At 40.5% G+C, this 20,816-nt stretch overlaps 1 protein-coding gene across 8 annotated transcripts in view; it reads left to right on the top strand.

The window, feature by feature from the left end:
- Positions 1 to 20,816, top strand: part of RBM47 (RNA binding motif protein 47) — a 315,704-nt gene that overhangs the window by 49,749 nt on the left and 245,139 nt on the right. For 5 of the 8 annotated variants that reach the window (XM_063136416.1, XM_063136415.1, XM_063136418.1 and 2 more), the window contains exons 3-5: positions 1,009 to 1,215; positions 3,532 to 3,731; positions 7,723 to 11,827. In XM_063136416.1, the coding sequence (XP_062992486.1) occupies positions 1,009 to 1,215; positions 3,532 to 3,731; positions 7,723 to 7,977 (662 nt within the window). In that variant the 3' untranslated portion in view covers positions 7,978 to 11,827. Of the gene's footprint in view, positions 1 to 1,008; positions 1,216 to 3,531; positions 3,732 to 7,722; positions 11,828 to 20,816 lie in introns of those variants that run through there. The other 3 variants (XR_010025937.1, XM_063136419.1, XM_063136420.1) reach the window with 3 other exon arrangements.

Raw genomic sequence — 20,816 nt, 5'->3', positions numbered from 1 at the left:
GGACTGAATTATAATAAGGTCAGATCAGTTGTACATCTTTCCTTTTCGCAGCAAGGGCAGATGGAAATTGGCTCACTCCAGCAATGACAAAAAGGCCATGAATCCTCTTTTAATTTATGTCTCTTTATCTACCAGTCGAATGGCATCCATGAAGGCATAGATGAGCCTCCTTGAGTATGGAGTTCTAAATCTGGGCACAGTCACTGAGAAGGCCCTTTCTTGAGTACCTGTCAAATGCACACCAGGTGTTGGCATGACTGGAAAAGGACCTCTCTGGAAGAGCTAAAAGCACAGGCAGGCTCAGACGGGAGGTGGTCCTTCAGGAAGCCTAAAAGTGGTTCTTCAGGTGGTCCTTCAGGTAGCTGTTTAGGCCTTTATAGGTCATAACCAGTGCTTTGAATTGTACCTGGAAACAGACCAGGAGCCAGTGTAGCTGTTGAAACCTATGAATTGCATACTCCTTATATCTTGGCCAGTCAGCAGCTTGGCTACAATATTGTGAACAAGAGGAAGTTTCCAAACTGTTTTTAAAGGCAGCCCTGCATAGACTGTTGCAGTAATCCAAACAAGATATAACCAGTGGGATGTGCCACTGGGCAGGTCAGACACTTCTAGGAAATGGGTGCAGTTGACACACCTTCCCTCATAGCTCAAACTCCCTACCACTGTCCATGGCCTCTTTTCCCATCCAAACTGAACAATTCTCCTCTGCAACTCCCTCTGTCCTCATTTATTAGTTGCTTGATTCACTCTGCAGAACAATACAAGGCAACTAAAACAGTATTAGAAAGAGTTGCTAGATTGTCTCACCTATTCAACAAATAAAACAAGAACATGCTAAACATTAAAACACTCCTTAGAATACAAATATGTACCAAGCCTCAAATGTGACCGTAAAAAGCATAATAACCTGCAGTAATCAAGGTAATTTCCCCCCCAACTTCTTTCAGTGGATGCTATTGTTGCTTCCGAGTGTAGTTTATCTGTTTTGTGTTTTTGTTTTACAAGCAGGCACTATTAGAGGCAGAGGACGAGGTGCAGCAGGCAACAGAGCCCCCGGCCCAAGAGGTTCGTACCTGGGGGGATATTCTGCAGGCCGTGGCATTTATAGCAGATATCATGAAGGGAAAGGAAAACAGCAAGAAAAAGGATATGAGCTTGTACCCAATTTGGAATTGTCTGCTGTCAGCCCAGTTGCAATTAAGCCGGGCACAGGTTAGTATAATTATTGGGTTGAGGGGAAAAAAACATTGGCAAGGGATAAATAAATTATCATTATTTTTAGGCCACTTCCTGATATTAGTTTTTCTAGAAAGAGTAGCAGAAAACCTATACGTTTAGCTTATGTTTCACTTTTGGAAGAGGTTCCTGTTAACACCTGTTAGAGTTGCCATCTCTCGGTTCCCTCTGGGCTGATTCTGCTCTAGTATGTTTGGACTAGATTGGCACAGAGTTCAGATTTCCAAAATGATGGCATGTATGTGTGTTGGTTTCCACAAAAGCACTACATCAGCTGGAGAAAGCTGATAAACTCTGGAAAGGCAGCAGTGCATTCTGAGTCATGTTTATCTGAGAAGATATGGGCCAGTGCAGTGGGGAGAACCAGCATACATGTATTCACATCCAAGGGAAGAAGTATGTTTGACAAGAATGCAGAAAATGCTTTAGAAGTCACCAGTCTTTTCAGTCACAAGTGTGCACTCGTGAATATGTACCTGTTTGTATAAAAATTCAACCTGATAATGTACATAGGAAACCAAGCCTCCTAAAAGTAGGTCTTCTCAGATCCTTACTTTGACTTTGGAAATTTCTGGAAATAGTAATACTATATTTTGTTCAAAATCTAATCAGATGGTTTATATGTACTTGGAATTAACCCAGATTTGCAGAGATTTCATAGTGCATTCCAAAATTTCTCCAAAATAATAGGAATCGGTGAAAGTTTACACATTTCAGTAGTAAAATGTCACACCATCTGACTTGTTGTTTGCCAGAGTTGGCCAACCACTATATCCTTGTGGGCCACTTCATTCTTAGGACAGTGACCCAGGCTAGAAATTCAGTTTGCTACACAAATTGATCTTCAAGAAGCCAGTAGTTGGGGCTTATATTTACTGATGAATGCCTAAATTCTAGCCATTGTTTTATTGGAAGTCCCGTTTTTACTGTAATTTATTTTTGTATTTTAATTTGTTGCACACCATTCTACTATTTTTTTTAATGTGAAGTGGTTTATAAATTCTATAATAAATAAATAAATGCACATCTGATGCGGCATCAGATCATTGGTCCATCTAGTTCAGTATAGTATATTCTGGCTGGCAGCAGATCTCAGGCAGGGGTCTTTCAGGTAGGGGTCTTTCCCTCTACATGAGATCCTTTTAACTGGAGATGCCGACGACTGAACCTGGTACCTTCTGCATGCAAAGTGTTTTGCTTGGTATTAAGCTGTGGTCCTTAAGAGAGAGATAATATTAAACTATGGAGTAACGTTCTTTTCTTTATAAGTGAATGTGTGGGAAAACATTTACCACACTTTAATTCAAATTTGATCAGGGGTCTGAACAAAAATAATTCATGGACCACAACCAGCTCATGGACTGTCAATTTCTCCATCCCTATTCTACGCAATAGCACATATTAACTGCACAGATCTTTACCCTTTCTACTTAGACATGTTGTCAATTCCAATTGTAAGTAGTGTTCCCTGAAGTGTTCATAGTCTGGAGAGGCAAATGGGGGTGCTCTCTTTCCTTCTCCACAACCAAAATAATTAGCGCACAACTTGTGTCTCAGATGTATAGGTAACAACTTCCAGATCCTGAAGGACCTGCAAGTCTTCTCTCAGAAACCTGCCTCAGCATTCTTCACAAATCATTGGGACTGGCCCTTAGTGGTGTCTGGTTCCCCGTTAGCTTTCTCTTTTCACCTATATTCAAAAGCCTGGTTGACATCAGCTTTCCCTGGCTTGGCATACCCAAGGTGGTTACAATAGGAAATATACCCTTTTGTTTTTAAGGGCAAGTTGGGAGATGTCCATGCTATTTCTTATGATAAATAGAAGTTAGGTGTGGGCACTTCCTTGCTTTTCTAAAATGGTTAGAGGCATTTTTGCTGGGGATGTGTTCTCATTGCCAGCAATGAAGGAGAAGTGAGGATATTTACTTGTATCTTGGACAGAAATGTATAACCCTATGGATATCTGACTGGGGGGAATGCACATTGTCCTCATACCAAGCAAGGAAGGCCCTTCCTTTCTATATGCACAGAGAATAGTCTTCACTGATTAAATTAAGGACACCATACTGATGTATATATTTCATCAAAAATTAGACTTCTGTTCTTAATCTAGAAATTGAAGCCAACATGGACACCATATATGATTGGGCTCAAGCTCAAGTTAACCCATTCCCCTTTCACACTAGGTTAATGGCTACAAGAAATGCTGTTACAGAGTATGAGTGCCCTGAACACAAATATCAGTGTTGTTTCAAGTTTAGCCTGACAATATCTTGTCTTGGTCTATTCTAGTGGCTATCCCAACTATTGGTACCCAGTATTCCATGTTTCAAGCAGCACCAACAGCAAAGATGATGGAAGATGGGAAAATCCATGCAGTTGAGCATATCATCAGCCCCATTACCGTCCAACAGGATCCAGCTAGTGCTGCGGCAGCAGCAGCGGCAGCAGCAGGTGTAATACCTGCAGTTTCAACACCTCCTCCTTTTCAGGTATTTTTTTGTCAAGAGATACCCACCCTGGGCTTTTCCTGGAATGTAGAAACCCTGGTTTCTTGCCATGTTGTTGTTGAAAGGAAACAGGGCACCATTAATTTAAAAAACAAAACCTTGGATAGCTGGACAGCAGCAGAGTTCCGGTCTCTAGTCACCTGGGCCCTCTCCTTTTTCTTGCACAGAATGCTTCTGAGCCCAGCACTGTTTAGAAGAGAGGAAGAAGATGGGGGCAATTAAACATTGGATCTCTGCTGTTTTCCAGCCAGCTAAAGAAAAAAGACAAAACAACTGTTTGGGAGACTGGGAAGGGCAGTGGAGAATAATCTGGAAGGGCAGAAGAGGGTTAGTGCTGGTGTGTGGGGTGGAGTAGAAAAGCCAGCGAGGTGGGTGGGGAAGAAGAGAGGAAGAAGAAGGAAACCTAGGCAAGTGTGTGTGGGGGGGAGAGAGAGATGGATGAATGGTGTGTGTGTGTGTGTGTGCACGTAAAAGAGAAAGAGATTAAAAGTGATTCAGAGGATAAAAGAGATCCTCAGAGAGAGTGCTTTTTGTGGGGTGGGGGTGGGAGGCAATGTTGTTTGGGTAGAAATTATCTTCCTGTTTTTAGAAAACAAATGTGGGGGAATTAATTTTATGTGTATTTTGAAGTGATTTGGGGAAATTGGCTTGCCTTTCTGTGAAAGAAGTGTTTTGTTGGAGAGAAAACTGTGCTTTCAAAGGACTGTGTTTGTGTTTATCTTGTAGTCTCACCAGTTTGTCTTTCTATGGGTGTTTTGTTGCAGTATTAAATTTTGTGATTGCCCAGATCCCATGGTAGCCAATTTGTGATGGTGCCCACAACACTTTATCAAAAATCCCAATGTGCCCACCGGCAAAAAAAGGTTAGAGACCTTTGATGTGCAAACTCAACCATTTTCTGACAAAACTCCAGACAGCCTTAAAACATCAAAAAAGCTGTCTGGGGTAGTTGGTCCTTCATCATTCTTTGTCCTTGATGTCTGAAGGAGTAGTACTTTTATAATTTCTTCTAGAATACTGCATTTGTTTTGCATTGGAAATTGAGTTTTGTTCAGTCATGGGGTGCTTCAGGATTATTTCTGAGGGTGGAGAACCTTCACAATGGTATCTTATTGTAATTTGTGAGTGTAGCAATACACTGTGCTGTATTGCACATGCTTAGAGTCACATTCTTTGACACTTCGAAGCCTATGCAGAGTGGCAGAAAATTATGGACATTTGACAGCACTAACGCAGAAAGTTTCAAGAAGCTTCACATATGAAACATCATGAACAGCAACAAAACTTAATTTGGCGTGAGGGATATAAGAACAAGAGGGGGGAGATGTACAAACACAGTATAGTCAAGAATGTCTCAATGGATATTATCTGGGTATGGATATTTTTCACCCTTATTATAACATTGAGGACTTCACATGAATTGTCAGAAAAGGGGTCCCTATGTTCTGAAATTATTTCCTTCATTTGGAAACATTGGTGAATATCATGTGAAAAATAACAATTGGAATCTGTGGCTATTGTTTTTGGAAAGGGGAGGGGAGGGGAATTGGGTATGCTATATTCGGGTTTAGGGTTCTAGAGCAGCCTGGTGTATTCACTTTATTGTTCACATTATCAGCCACTTTTTACATCAACCAATATAATACAACTTGTGCATTATTTGAATTTTGAGCCACCAAAATATTCTTTTGGAAATGCACATTTCTTCCCTGGAACTACATTACTTGTGTCTGGTTGTATGTTATTTTAAAAAACGAATAACAACACTAGACTACTTTGCAGTGCTGGTGCAACACACATGACAACCCACAGAGAATGAATGACAACCCACAGAGAATGAATTAACCCTCAGGGCAATGTGGCACATGTCATCCACCATTGTGAATATGCAAGCTCATGGTCTGTTTTAGGATTATGTGATTGTTCTTTAACTCTCAAATAACTCCCACTGCCAGGGTTCATACAAGCCATGGCAAGCCCTGTTTGGGGCTTGTATATTCATAATGGTGACTGGCACACGTGTAACACCTCCTCAAAGGTAGTTTAACCCATGACAGGCTGTCGTGTCACACGAACTGGCCCAGTCTTTCAGCCACAACTCTGTGTCCTGCAATATGAGTATAATAATGATGAACTTCGTCAGTATGCATCAGCACAGTAATTTTTAAAATGAATACAAAGCTCGGGGGGAAACCTGTTTTTTTTTTTAAAAATAAGACCTGAGTTAAAAATATGAGCTGCTGTCTTTGCTGGTACTATCTTTTGGTTTGGGGTAGATCTTCTACTGCCCAATCACAGCTATTCCAAAATTCTAGATTTCTGAATAGTTTTTTTCTGGGGAAGCAATCACTTGCTACCAGAGAAAACTAAAAGAAACCAGAAACCGGAAGTTCCCTCCCCAGTTAGTGGCTACGACAGTCATTGTTATGACTTGATTTGTTGGCTAAAAACACTGAAAGGTGGGAGCAGGCTAGTTTTTCACAAACCAAATAAGCATAATAGTGCTGCATGTTTTGCCTCATTTAGTTGCTTTGTTTTATATGAAAACTGGGAATCTGGGAATTATGGTTTATCTGAGGAGGCACAGCCCCCCGTCATCTGTTAGTTTTAAGATAATTTGCTAACGTTAACAGATTTGTTGCCCTAGGTTTGGATGCCAGACATTGATTAATTATGAATCCAACAGTCAGTAACTATTTTATGTATCTTCCAATAATTTAGTTCTCTGTTTTTTGAATTCAGTTTCTGGGTGATGTTATTAGCGTTCATCATTTTGGCTTTCTTAGACTGAGCTCTTCATAAGAACAAGCTCGTTCCACATTTGTGGGCCTCCGTCTAATTATTTGCATCTTCGTGTTACATGCATGATAAGGCAAACTTGCTGATGTATCAGTGAAGGATATAGAATTGTTTGTCTAGTAGGATCTTTTAAGAGCTATTATATTGTTGTATGTTCCTTAGATTGTGTTTGTTTGTTTGTTTGTTATGTTAGTGCCAAGATGCAGAATTTGGAGGCAGTGTATTATCCAAAATGCTTGATTTCAATTACAAACAAGATTGTGCAATTCACTCCTTTTTTACTGTATTCATGAGAATTTCTTTGCAACTTGGACAGTCACTTCCTGTAGTTCATAGTTGTAGTGGTTTGGTCTGCACTTCCTGTAGACTCTGCAAAGATCTCAGTGTCCAGCTGAGAGTTTGGGTGACAAGGATCAGGCCCTGCCTTCACAGTGCCGCATTGCTGCCACTTTGCTGCTAATCCCTGTAGTTTCGCTGCTGCGAAGTGGCGGGAAATCCCAGTGGTAGGAGGCAGCTCGGGCTTTCCGGCAGCCATTTGGCTCACTGGGCCTGTCCTCTGCCCGGCTTCCGGTGACCAATCAGGGGTTGCCATTCTGCCCCAGAACACCCCTGGCTCGATGCCTGAGTGAGTTCACACAGCAGAAGGGCTGTGGTGATCTCACGTTGAAGAAAAAAGTTGGGGTAAGTCCCTGGTACAGCTTCAAATAAAAGCCCCGTGATTGACTGCAAGTCAGTGGCTGCATCATATAACTGGCACAGCCCCACTGCACAGCCACTGCGGGGCTTAGAGGACATACAGACACACCTCGGTGTTCTTTCTCCTTGCCATACTCTTGCCATAGCCTGCGGCCTGTATTCCAAAGTACATGTCTGCATTTGTAAAGTGCCTCATACAGTGAAGGACAAACCACATAATCTAAAATCATCTGACCTTTCCACATGTTGTAAAACTGATATGGGCTGAGAGGCATAAATCTTTTCCAAACCGGGGGGAGGGGTGGTAGCAGGATAAGGAGCAAAAAGTCAGTAATTTAATGAAACCAAAGTCTCACTATGCCAAGAAAAACGATTCTGTCTGGCTCTTAATATATGCTTTAGCGTGAAGCACACGAAGTTGAACAGGCCCTTTTAAAAACCCATTGTGGGTGTAACTTTCTAAAATTGTCGTTTCTAGGGGCGTCCAATAACTCCTGTGTACACCATGGCTCCAAATGTGCAGAGAATTCCCACTGCAGGAATTTATGGCGCAAGTTATGTTCCATTTGCTGCTCCGGCTGCTGCAACAGCGACGATAGCCACACTACAGAAGAACGCCGCTGCCGCCGCCGCTGCCGCCGCTGCCTATGGAGGATATGCCGGATATATCCCTCAGGCATTTCCAGCTGCAACTATCCAGGTTCCAATCCACGATATCTACCAAACCTATTAAGACTGCTGGCCATTGTTGGGGGTGGGAACATTGAAGGAACATTTTACTATTTATGAAGAAAGAACTTACTGCAGAAGAATGTTTGGATGTCAGTAAACTGATGATAAAACCTGGAAGTGAAGTTTATATTAAATGTATCATCATGTTTGAAATCTTTTATACATATGAAGTTTTTACTAACTTTTTAGGCTTTTTTAAAATGTTTAATATGCCTGTATTGCTACATTTCTAAAATGGCTTGTTTTTCAAGGCCCATTCTTCTATACAGGTTTATATACTATAGTAAGATTTTAGCAATTTTATTTCATTATATTTGTGGTATGAAGGTTATATTTTAGTAAGTGCTGCACTCCACAGATTTCTATTTTGTAGTGCCTTTAATAATATATCAACTAAATATTAAAAAGTGAACCTAAGCAGGTAGGGGAAAGTTTTTAAACATTATATTTTAAAGAATATATTCAATATTTAAAGACTACATGCAATAGATTTAAAATATATATATATATATATACAAACGTGTGTCTTATTTAAAAAGTTAAACTGGAAAGTGCAATTTGAAAGTGACTGAGACCTCTGCTTTATGTCTGGGCATTTGTTTGGTTTCTTTGTTATCTAGAGCCACAACTAAACACCTATTCTTTTAAAGATGTCCCATAAATTAGCTCATGTTAAACTATGCTTAATCTTAAGGACAACTCTGTTTGCATTTTCCATAGAGCCATCTTTTGTATTTATTAGCATCCTTTAATTTTCAAACTTGAAGCAGAAGCAAGTCATTTATGTTTCATGGAAAGATTTTTCTTCAGATTTGTTCATTTATTATAGAAATGGTTATCCTGTAATAATAACAACTTAAAAACAACAACACAGAGATGGGTTTTGTGAAACCCTACGCCTTCACTGCACATGTGAATACTGAGAGTACGTAGATTGCTCCAAACCCTATCTTCAGGCTTCTATTTTTAATGTTGTTCCTTTTTAGAAGGTAGGCTGTCCAGATACTGTAAAATCAAGGTTGTTCTCTTCCCCCCTAAAGGGAGGGTCTGTTACTCAGAAGTACAGCACATGCTTTGCATGCATACAGTCTCAGGTTCAATCTCTGGCATCTCAGCTAGTAGAATCAGTTAGCAGGCCTTCCTGAGACCCTTGTGGGAAGTTACTATTCAGAGTAGTGGCTAGACCAGGGGAAGGCTGTGTGGTGCTTGTGGCCACCAGTGCGCCCCTGGACACCCTTCTTGGCACCCACCAAAGTATCCTACCCCTCCCACATTTTTTAATTTACACATTTTCTTACCTGCTCTGGGATTGCTGTGAAATAGGTTTGTGTTGATTCTGAAAACTGTGGGTTCAAAGGAGTTGTTTAGTGTTTTGGGGCTCAAGCTCCACCTCTGCCTTGTAGAGCCAGAGTCTTTTGTGCATGCCTCCCATGTAGTGCCCAGGAAGTTTCTCAAATTGCCAAATGTGCCCACAGCCCAAAATGGTTGCATATCCTTAGCTGCATGGGCAAATAGTCTGACCGGATATAAGGCATTTTCCTATGTCCCTATCCTGAAGCAATCATACTGGGGATTTATTTATGCAAGCGTATCATCATGGGATATTTAGCCACACCCTTTCACGACCATCTGTTAGGCATGCTTTAAGGTGAATTCCTGCATTAAGCAGGGGGTTGGACTCGATGGTCTTATAGGACCCTTCCAACACTACTATTCTATGATTTTATGAGTACCTTGGTCAATCTCTCTCACTCTTCTGTAAGTGTATGTCTGTCGGTCTGTCAGAGAGAGATAGGGAGATTATGAACTCATTCTACCTGTTGATATTTGTGGATCAATGAGAGTGTGTGCCCTCAAATCCCAAGCACAAATAGAACTGTAAAAGAATACTGCCTGTTTTATCTAGATCAGTGGTGTGGAAACTGTGGCTCTCTAAATTTTATTGGATTCCAGTTCACATCATCCCCAATGGTCAGTGTTGATGGGAACTGAAGTCTAAATTCTATATTCTGTGTTTAGAACTGAACTTATTGTTTTTAAGATCTCAGGATGTGGGTTTATAAGAAGCCCTAATTGAGTGTCCTGCCCCTGAGTCAGAGGTTGCTAAATTATATCTATCCAAGATCCATTTTTTTTTCCAGATTCAGTAGGCATGGAAAGGAACCACTCAATATCAAATTGTGTTCATGGTTTTGTTCAGTGCCCACTTGCACAATATTTTCAGCTCATGATTTAGTTACTGTTGTCAAAAAGTGATGATAAACAAAGTCTATGTTGGATTATGAGAACATCAGTGTACATTTTCCTCTGTTCTAAGTATTGAACACTTTGACTCTGTTTGAGCTGCCAAACTAGCAAGGCTTAACTATCATCTTAGCCAGTTGCAAAAAATAGTGGATGTTAAGCTTCAATGGAAAATTCTGGCATAACCATTTGCGTGGTAGAACAGTCACGGAAGCATTGATTCCAATGGGGGCATTTCTCTCTCTCTCTCTCTCTCTCTCTCTTTTAGCATAAATGATCTAGTCCTTATCTAGTCCTGGGTGTCAAGGAGCTATACAGGTCACAACTACTGAAAGTCTTAATCAGCGACTCCTGTAGCTTAGGGAGTTCATCAGGACCAATGCACTTTTTTTATGTGAAGGCCACAGAACTCAACTTCCAAAGAAAACTAGTTGCCCACATTGTGAAGCTTTTCTATATTTGCATGGAATTGTGGTCTTGATTATAAATGGTGTTCAAGAGGTGGGACCTAAATACTCCCAAGTGCTTCCATGTGCAGAGATACAATGACAAATAGAAAATTGTGATTTTCAACAGCTCTTTTCAGCCTTTAGGTTTTCTCATTTTTTATGCTTCAATGGGAATAACTCCTTTTTAATTTCATAAAGCTGTTATGCTCTAGTATAAAGTATAGTCTCATGGGATACTTAATCTTTTCAAGTGTACATTGTAGAGACAACTAATGTGTGCTAGTGTAGTCCAGGACCAAATACACTCTTGTTTTTAGAAAATACTACTTTTTAAAGTAGCTTTATCCAGTTTCATGTGGAGGTCGGGGGTTAATAATAAATACTTAAGTGGGTTTTATTCTCTTGCCTTATTCTTCTTTCCACTTACTGTTCCCATTACCATTAATGGGAGTTACGCATGCACATCGGAGAAGGAAGCAATTTGGTCCACTATAAATTAAAAACACACACATGTAAATACCTTCACAATACAATTTAGAAGTTGTTTTGGTTTTGCTGTTTCTCATGGTTATGTGGCACGCCACAAAGCCAATGTTTTACTTCAATGTTATTAAGATGTTAAGTAATGTTATTGCAGTGTTTTGTGGCCTGTTTAAAGGCTTTATTTAGTAGTGCAGTGAATGTAAAATACAGTAAACTTTGCATTGAGTATGGTTCAGCCTGCCTTATGTGACGTACCACCTAAAAAGCTTTTTTATAGTGAGGTGTGCAACAGATGATATACCAACCACGGGTTGGATCCAAAGGTCTGTGAAGGGAGCTTCTGGGCGCACAGGGAAGGTTCAACAGCAGCACATGCACACCCATTGCCCCAAAGAGAAGCTCCCGTAAGTCTGGACCCTGCTTGTTTTGCACCATGAGAAGTTAGAAGCAATTGTGGGAACACTAGTGATTTGAGCAGAACTTCTTAGGGCCATGTGCAGCATCTTGGATTCCCAAACTATGCATTTAATGTGTGTGGCTCCCTAAGGCAAAAGTCAAGTACACAAGCTTAGATAGTGACCCTGTTTAGACAACACGTTAAGCCACAGTGGTTAAGCATTTTGAGCTAAACATTATGGCCTAGTGTGTTGTGTGAACCATTCCTAACCATGGTGGCTGCATGGTTAGGAATGGTTCACACAACACTAAACACACTAACCACTTGCTGTAATAAGGTTAGTGGCCCAACCATGGCTTAGTGTGTTATCTGAACAGGCCAGTGCTTAAATAAACAGCTCTATAAGGAGTGTGTGTTTTTATTTAGAAACTTGGCCATCTTTCTAGTCAGCAAATCTTTCCAGAATTTGAATTATAATATAAAACAGAAATATTTTCCAGAGTATCTTTTAGTCATAATGAATAAAAACTGCAAAGTATTTTACTACAGAAATAAATAGCAGTAATTATTTTTTCAAAACGGTGGTCCTTAAAAATAACCACTATTGCTGGAATTACTGCTACACCCTACCTCAAAGGGCCACCATTACTACTGAAACGTTTCTATAGAGCTAGTTTGCTTTATGCTGGCAGTCCTAAACATTCTGTTACTCTTGGAATACATGCCCCAAACATTTGCATCAAAGCCTGGATTCTAACCATAGCCTATTCTCCTTAAGATGGGAAACCTGGTTTTAGCTGTGCCGCCAAATTACAGGTGAGGGCTCAAATAATATTCTCCACACAAAAAGTAGCCTAGCTTTCATGTCAGAAAGCTTAGTATGTCGAGGGGAATGCTAGGCTAAAACCTTTCTCCCTGATACCTAATAGATTTTTTTTTCAGTCATAGGAGCCCTCATGGTACAGTCTGAAGTAGCATACCTCAGGCACAAGTTTACCAAAGAACTAGTCCTCTTTCAGTAGCTGCAGCTTAGGTAAGTATTCGGCCTGAGTTCTGTCAGTTCTTGGAGGGCTACCTCCTGAATCAGTTGTTGTTTTGCCCATGCGACCAATCACATTTTCTCCTGTTCTCTCCCTCTCCACTCTCTTACACCACATGAGCTGTTACAGAATGGCTGCCAATGGCAAAAGGTGTAAGTCACAATGCTGATGTTAAGTATCACTACCTTCTTTCTAGCCTAGCTTTATTTTTTATCTCCATCATGCAAAAATAATGAGAACTGAGCCTGTGTTTTAAAATCTTGAATAGTGTTTTTTTAAAAGGGCTTGCACTAATATATCTTGGTACGTTTCTTTTAAAAAATGGAAGTGAAGCTCTGACTGTATTTTACATATAAATGTACAGTATCTGCAATAAAAGTAGATCCTAAATAAATACTGGGCAATGTTATAAAAAATGCGCTTGCCCATAGGAACTCTGAACTGGTGAAAAGGTACTAGCTGGAACACCGAGACTATTTAGGTATCAATGAGCCACCAAATTGGTGGTCTGACTTTATGACCATTTCTGAACCATTTCATTTATACACTACTGAGGCAAGTTATGACTTGAAATGTGAACTTTTCTTAGGTTAAGAACAAACTATAAAAAGATGTTATATATGTTTGCCTTCTTTTCAAATATGCCTTTAGTGCAGATGTTTTGCTGTATTTCTGTTCCCTTGTGTATGTTTTTGCTGTTCCATTTAAAAGTACTTAAATAAAACATTGCTTAAAACTGGTCCTTGTCATCCATTCTAGAGACGTCTTTTGCCAGCTTCAGGCTTACTAAAACAGTTGTGTCTTTTCAGTTCCATTCAATTTTCAGATGAGCTTTCAGGCCTTGAAATGGGTATTTTTGCAACTGCTAGTATACTTCCATTCACCTCACTACATAATGTCCACTCAGGCCAGATCTACACTCCTGCTTTAAGGTGCTTTATAACAGTTTTGACAACTGTACATGGAGTGTGTCCTGGGCCCCAACAGTTGTCAAAACTGTAATAAAGCGCTTTAAAGCAGTAGTGTAGATCCTGCTTTAGTCATATACTGTTGTACAATTCTCAGCTGCCACTGCACATTATTAGCTGCAATCAGCAGGGGGCAAGGAAATGCACAATGTTGTGTTTGTTTGTTTTTTGCAGTATCTCTACATGTCAGTTGTAACTAGATGGAGGGGAAACTATGGTTATTGTTCTCCATGCAAGCAGTGCACTTACTGGTCTAGCTTCAGATTGTAGTCCAAAGGGCAGGTCTTACATAGTACTTGGGAGCTCAGGTACAAAATAATACAAACTAGGTTTATGCAAAATCACAACATAATGTAAAACATCTAATAAATCCAGTGCTGTAAATTGTTCTGTGTCCATTTTAAAGTAAAACAATTTTGGATGACTAGGCCATAGCTTTACAGATACAGGTAATGAAGTACACTGATCAATTTACAAACACCCAGATAAAATAATTGGAGTACAGTGTTGGGGAGTGTGTGTGTGTGTGTGCGCGCGCGCCAATTTTGGCAATGCTGCCCCTGTGTGAGGGGTGGAGTAGTGAGGGGTATTATGTGGGGGAATGGAGGACCTTGATGGAGCTGCCATTTTTAGTCCCATTTATTTACTTTTTTAGTTACGTTGCCTGGCTGCTGTTTGAGATAAGCATTGAACTCACAGATCTAGGGCCAAAACAAACTTTAGTTTAAATACGTCTTTTTACATTTTTATTCTAGAGTAGGTGCATGGTTCCCAATCTATATCTTGAAAACCTCTTTACCCCCTATGCTAGGAACCCAGGGCTCCAACACACCAGCGATTTATCGCACACGCCCCGTGCCTGGTATGCAGTTTTGCAGCCCGATACCCACATGACGTTGTCCATTGCCTGCACTCATTTCAGCTCTTATCCTCCATGTTTCAATTCTTTTTGGAGCACAGAAAGTCTGAATTATTTTCCCTCCCTGTGAAATAAATGCTCTCCTTTCTCCTGTGTATTTCTATGGTTGCATTCTATCGAGGATCCCGTTCTTTGTTGGGGGCGTGTGTGTCTAAGGGCGGTCTCACTAACAAAAGAGGAGGGTGGTGCGATTCTCCACTCAACCATGAAGGAGGGAGAGAGGTCCCATTTATGTTCTTACTCCTGAGTAGGCATGACAAGGGGTACATTTTCACCTTAAAAGAAATGTGGAAAATGCACCCTCCTTGCCCACAGCTCCCTCATTTTTAAAGATAAAGAGTTCAAAATTGGCACAGTGATAGCTCTTAAGTACAGTTTTCAGCATCCAAGTTTGAATGAGATCGCTCCATCCCTTGATGTTTTAGGAATTTTTACCCCCCCCCAAAAAAAACAATTTTCCTGGTAGTCCGCAAGTGTGAAGGATCGATCTTTTGATCATGCTAAACTGTGCATTTCCAAGGTTATAAAATAGTGATCTGCTGGTTCCCTTACCCAGAGTAAATCCCATTGATTCAACTGCAATTACATCCAATTCGTACTAAAATCCCAGGCAGGCTTTTGAGTAAACCCCATTTTAGTAAGTCTGTCTCTGTTCAATGGGGTTTACTCAAAGGTAAGCATGCATTGGATTTTAGTATGAATTGGATGTAAATGCAGTTGAAATAAATGGGATTTACACATCCATGCAACCCTCTCCAGTTCACGCTTCAAAGTCTCCAGTCAGGGTAAGGGGAATGGGCGTACCCTAGGCAACGGAATAACCACGAAAGTACATAGGAGAGAGACAGAGTTTTCCCGAAGTGAGTTCAGTAACGAGAAGCTACTTCCTAGGAAAAAGCAGTGCAAGATCAAGAGTGCCGCATGTCAATTACCAGGGAGGGTGAGGTGACCAACTACCACCAACCAATGAACTGTAGTGGGAGGTATAAAGGAGATCTGAGAGTGCATCTCAATGGAACAAGAGCGATATGCTGGTGCGCAGGGGAGGAGAGGTGTAAAGATGAGTGAAACGTAAAGGCACAAAGGTGTAAGTGTTCAGGCTTTCATACGCTATGGAAACGAAGGTGGATAATTCGAGGGCAAACCAGAGCAAACGTGTAGGTGTGATGGAGCTCTCAATCTGGATTTGGGAACCTGTGCCTAACCTAGAGTAAAAAAAAAAAGGGGGGGGGAATGTAGCTGCTAGACACATATTTAAAGCAATGCCTGTTCTGAACTGCTGTGGAACCTAGCTTGTATTTGTTACATTACATATTTATGTTGGAATATTAGTGCCAAGCGTCTATTCCATATTGTATGACCTTTTTAATCTTTTAAAAAGAGTAGTGGCAGTTTTAGCCTAGTGCATGCAACATGTTCTTTATGTGGCTTCTCAGATTTCACCTTTATGGGTCCTATTTTGTTCTCATGCTGTTCCTTTTGTGGTTGGGATTTGAAAACGAAATGGGTGGGTTTATCAAGAGGATTTTATTTAACATGAATTAATGCTGCTTTTAACTTTCTTTTTCAGTGAAATCCACCTCCCAAGGAAAGCAAACTTCCTTGTTTCTGTGTTCTTCCCTTGTAGCCAGTACACTGGACAGAGAGAATAAGGAAATGGTGTCCATCTTAAACTAGTTTCTCAACATTTTGCAAGCAGCTCTGGTCATGTGATAGACTTAAAATCACTTTTTCACAAAGGAAGGTATGTTTAGGAAATAATTGTGGCTATTAAACTACTATAAATTTAATGGTTTCACCACACACACACAATCATGATGTCTTTGTAATTACCTTTTAAAAACTGTTTAGTAGGAACCTATTATTTTACAGTTATATTTCAAGCACTGGTGATAGTGTCAAGTTTACTTAAGATCCATATTGCTTAAGTTTGCTTAAGATCCATATTGCCTGGAAGTCATGGGGGTTGTAAGCCAACAAATTGGGAGAGCACCAGGCTGGGGAAGTCTGCGCTACAAGGACAATCCTGGGCTGGATCTACACTATTGCTTTAAAGCACTTTATAACAGTTATAAAGCGTTTTAACTGCTTTAAAGCGCTATAAAACTGTTATAAAGCGCTTTAAAGCAATAGTGTAGATCCGGCCCTGCTCTCTGTGGAAAGCAGAGTGTGGAAGGCGTCTGAGCACATAATACAGGCAGGGAGGAAGGAGTATGCTAGGGTGGCTATCTCCTTCATCTCTCATAGGAGTAGAATGCTAGTCCAGCATAATCCATGTTCCACCTAGTTTTCACACACACCTATCTAACTCCTTGCATGCCCAATTTCTCACGGTTAAAATGGGGATTTTCCTTCCAATGATATTAGGTGTTTTCCAGGAGGTTGCTCGCTCCACTTTTAGTTCAGTTAACCCCTTAACAAATACTATTGCGGCAACCTGTTGTTAATGAAAATTAGAAAAATAAAACAAATGTACCTAAGTAGAAATGTGCAGAGGTAGCAGTCACAAACAACAGCAAATAATAATAAAACAATCCATCCTATGTGTGCCTACTCAAAAATAAGTTCAATTGAGTTGAATGTGTTGTAATATTGTATTAATTTATTAAAAGATTTGTATCCTGCCCTATATCACTAGGATTTTAGGGCAGCATACAGGTAAAATCATGCAACAATATAAAACAATAAATATACACAGCTAAAAACAAATTAAACCATTAAAGAAGCTAAAACCAGTATACTACTACCCACTGTCACCACATTATGCATGATTTTATACACTTCGATCATTTTATACACCTGTATTTGTACAGGCCTAGAAATTTATTTTTTGTCACAAGTATTCGCCCCAGTTCCTCAGACTCCCTGAAAATGTCAGTTCAGGCATGGGTACATTTTCTGCAGTGAAGCCAAACACAAATAATTAATGCACCTTCTCTGCAATCCTGGCAGTTCTATGGTGTTCTTGTGAAAAGAAAGCAGAAGTTGAGTGAAAGATAGAGAACAAAGGACAAAAAGAAGAACAGGTGTCTCTATATTAATCAAAAATACTTTTCCATGTCCAGGGAATAACAGAGAGGTGCACAGCTTGTGCGCCACATGCAGCAACCCACCAAGTTTTCCCCCACAGCTCAGTTGACCAGTCCACCAGCTTCTTCAGTTTCAAGAAACAGTTGAGCTGAGATTGTGTTCCTGAAATCTCACTGTGTTCAAGACTCCGTGACCGGTTAAGGTCTTATCAAGGCAAAAACTAACAAAAGCTAGGGTGTTAACTACAAGGAAAATCCCAGATGATGATTATGCCTTTCGAAATACAAGAACCTTAACTCTATGTGGGTGTGTTTCAGGTACTATTAGAAGGTCACATAAAAACTCATGGCTCTCAAAAACCAATTGATAAGTGATATGGTGTTGAGTTGATTGAATTAGGAAGCAGAGGAGATATGGAATTTGGACCTTCAAGGACTCCCAGACCAGTGTATGGAGGGCTAGTCTATTTGAACAGAAGATGTCAACATGACCTGCAAATGCATCCTGTCCTAATTTGTTAGCCTTTCCCAGATAACATTTCCAGACAAAATGGAGTTTCAAGCCAAGGTGATAGCGTGGAGAAAAAACTGAGGTGAGTGGGTGATTTCTGGTAAGACAGATCTAAACTATATAGCAAAAAGGCAAACAATACACAATGACAAATTTAAAAGAGGATCTTATTTTGCAGGGTAGGGTTAAAGGTGAGTCCTGATCAGGAAAACATTGAATAATGCTGTTGTAACTGAGAGAATCCTTGTCTTCATCACTTCTGATCCCCACCCCACCAAATAATGCTAATTTTGTCATTTGTACCTAGCAGCCACAGTCTAACACAGCATTAAATGCAATTGATTTCAATTGTCCTGTTTGTTTAATGCTGTGTTGGATGGCCTTCAATAGAAATTCCTCATGGGTTACTATTTTGACACTTCTAAGTACTCTTGCCCTACACAATGCTGGATCAGCCATTCGCAAACAGCAGATAGGGTACCATTTAGGGTTCCTTTGTTGAGAGGAGTAAGAGCTCCATCACACGTAATCCCCCCACCCCACTTTCTCTCTTATTTTTTTTACCTCCGATGCATAAGCACGTCAAGCTTATGGTCCCTTTCACATGCTCTTTTGCTTGTTTGCTCTTCCGCCCCACCTCTTTCTCCCTCCAGCTCATTGGTTTCTCCTTCCCCCCCTTTAACAAGACATGTAAAAGCAGGTCCTGTCAGCTGAGTACTTCAACCAGACCACCTTTCTGCCCAGCAAAAATGGAACCTTTAGTCTGGCTTTTGGGGGGCATCAAGGGAGTACAATCCTGTCCCTGCAGAGATTCGGGCATTGTATGATTTTAAAAAATGCTTTCAACCCTGGGATGAAAGGTTTGGGTTTTAAACTGAGTTTTGGAGCTGACTGCTGGGAGAGATCACTTTTCCCTGCCAGGACCTGATGCAATCCACTCAAGCCAACAGCAAGTCTTCCATCACAGCACATACCCCTAACAAAGGAAAATGTGAATACAACACTACACAGAGGCTTAAGGGCGCATTAAATGCGCTTGGGGAAATTAATACAGACTTTAGGTGTTGTAGGAAAAGACGGAAAAGTCTGGGGAAGAGGCAGGGCATCAGCAGGATAGGCATGGCATCATGTGAGTACTGTGCTGCAAATCCGCACACCAGGCATGGTGAGAGTGCACTAAATAGCTGGTGTGATGGAGCTCTAATGTGGTAGGGAACCCTGGCGGGGCCTTTTTGGTGACAGCCCTAAAATCACACATGTTGTGTTCTAGAGGGCCTTACCTATTCTTGCAGACTTTTAGAAATAAAGAAATGAAGTGTTTGACTATTTTTGAGCATTATGTCATGATACTTTGGCCAGATCTACACCAAGCAGGATGTGACACTTTGAAAACTGTTTGAAAACTGTATATGGAGTGTGTCCTGGGCCCCAACAGTTGTCACTACTGTTATAAACTATTTTAAAGCGGTAGTGTAGATCCTGCTTAATGTCATCTAGCTTGTGAATTTATTTATGATGATGCAGGTTTTTTGTTGTTGTTACTTTGTTCTGGATATGATTGCTGCTTTGATGTTTATTTTATAGTTATTGTAAATCATTGAAGACTTTCAGTTTAAGCAGACTACACATTTAGGACCGAAATAAAATTCACGCTAAGTTGCAGAGCATTACATCAGTCAATTGGGGCATTTGCTCTTACATCATATTGGTTCTTAACTTACATTACTAGCCTTTCCAACTTCAAATAACTCTGAATATGGTGTCTATTCCCTTATCTCAAGTCAAGTGTAATAAAGGAAAAGGTGTGGCTTATGGGGCCGCAGTTGTATGAAACACCATGCTACTGTCTAGGTCCCACAAAATTTATGAATTCCACCTTGCACTTACAGTCTTCCTTCAGTTATGATGCATGGTCAAAAGCACGGTTGGGGCATGTATGACCCTTCCGATGTTGCTGGACCTCAACTCTCACATAACCCTCACATTGGCTATGCTGTTTGTTGCAGACCAACAAGATCTGGAGGGCCACATATTCCCCACCCCATGTCAATAGGAAGACTTGTATTTAATGCTAAAGCCTCACACATGCATTGTGAAGCTTGGTTACCCTTAATTCATTTCCTCCTTCGATTGCTTCCTGGTATTTGCATAATTGCACAACACTCTGATATGGAAATGCTTAGCTGACACCACAGTGCTGCTGGTGAAGCACAAAGATGAAATTTCAGGAATCGAAACATACCTGCATTGTTGGCTCTCCTTCCTTCAAGGGAAAAAAAACTTGAGTGTGTTTGTCTTCTGGAGGTGTTTGCCTCATTGTCCTCCCCCCTCCCTTTGGGTGTTGTTGAAAGAAATATGACAAGTTCATCAAAGACGTACTATTCGTCATTATATGCTGCTGTTTACTTTGTATTTGGATGGGCCCAGACATGACAGGACCCTAGGCATGATCACCCTCAGTGCACCATGCTTTGGGATTATGTAATGATTTCTCATCAGCTGTGTTAACAGGTGAGTTTGGCATCTTTTTCAGCATTACGGAATTAAAGACCATGTCCGTAGGTCCACCTCTTGTTAGTCTGTGTTTCTGGCCTTTAGGAATTCAATCATTTCACCTCGATATAATCTGCAATTTTGTCCTTACATCCTTTTGCTGCATAATTATTAAAACAAATAATTCAAAATCCCATCCAGGCTATATTCTCTTCTGAATTCCCAAGTAATTCTCGGAAGAAAAATGTTTAAATAAAAGAATAAACTTTCTTCCTTGAGGAATGACTCTGGTAAAATAGAGTGAGGT

The sequence above is a fragment of the Elgaria multicarinata genome, chromosome 10 (genome assembly GCF_023053635.1).
Source record: "Elgaria multicarinata webbii isolate HBS135686 ecotype San Diego chromosome 10, rElgMul1.1.pri, whole genome shotgun sequence".
Lineage (NCBI taxonomy): Eukaryota > Metazoa > Chordata > Lepidosauria > Squamata > Anguidae > Elgaria > Elgaria multicarinata.
The sequence above is the reverse complement of the archived record's forward strand: the minus strand, read 5'-3'. Positions and strand labels throughout refer to the sequence as shown.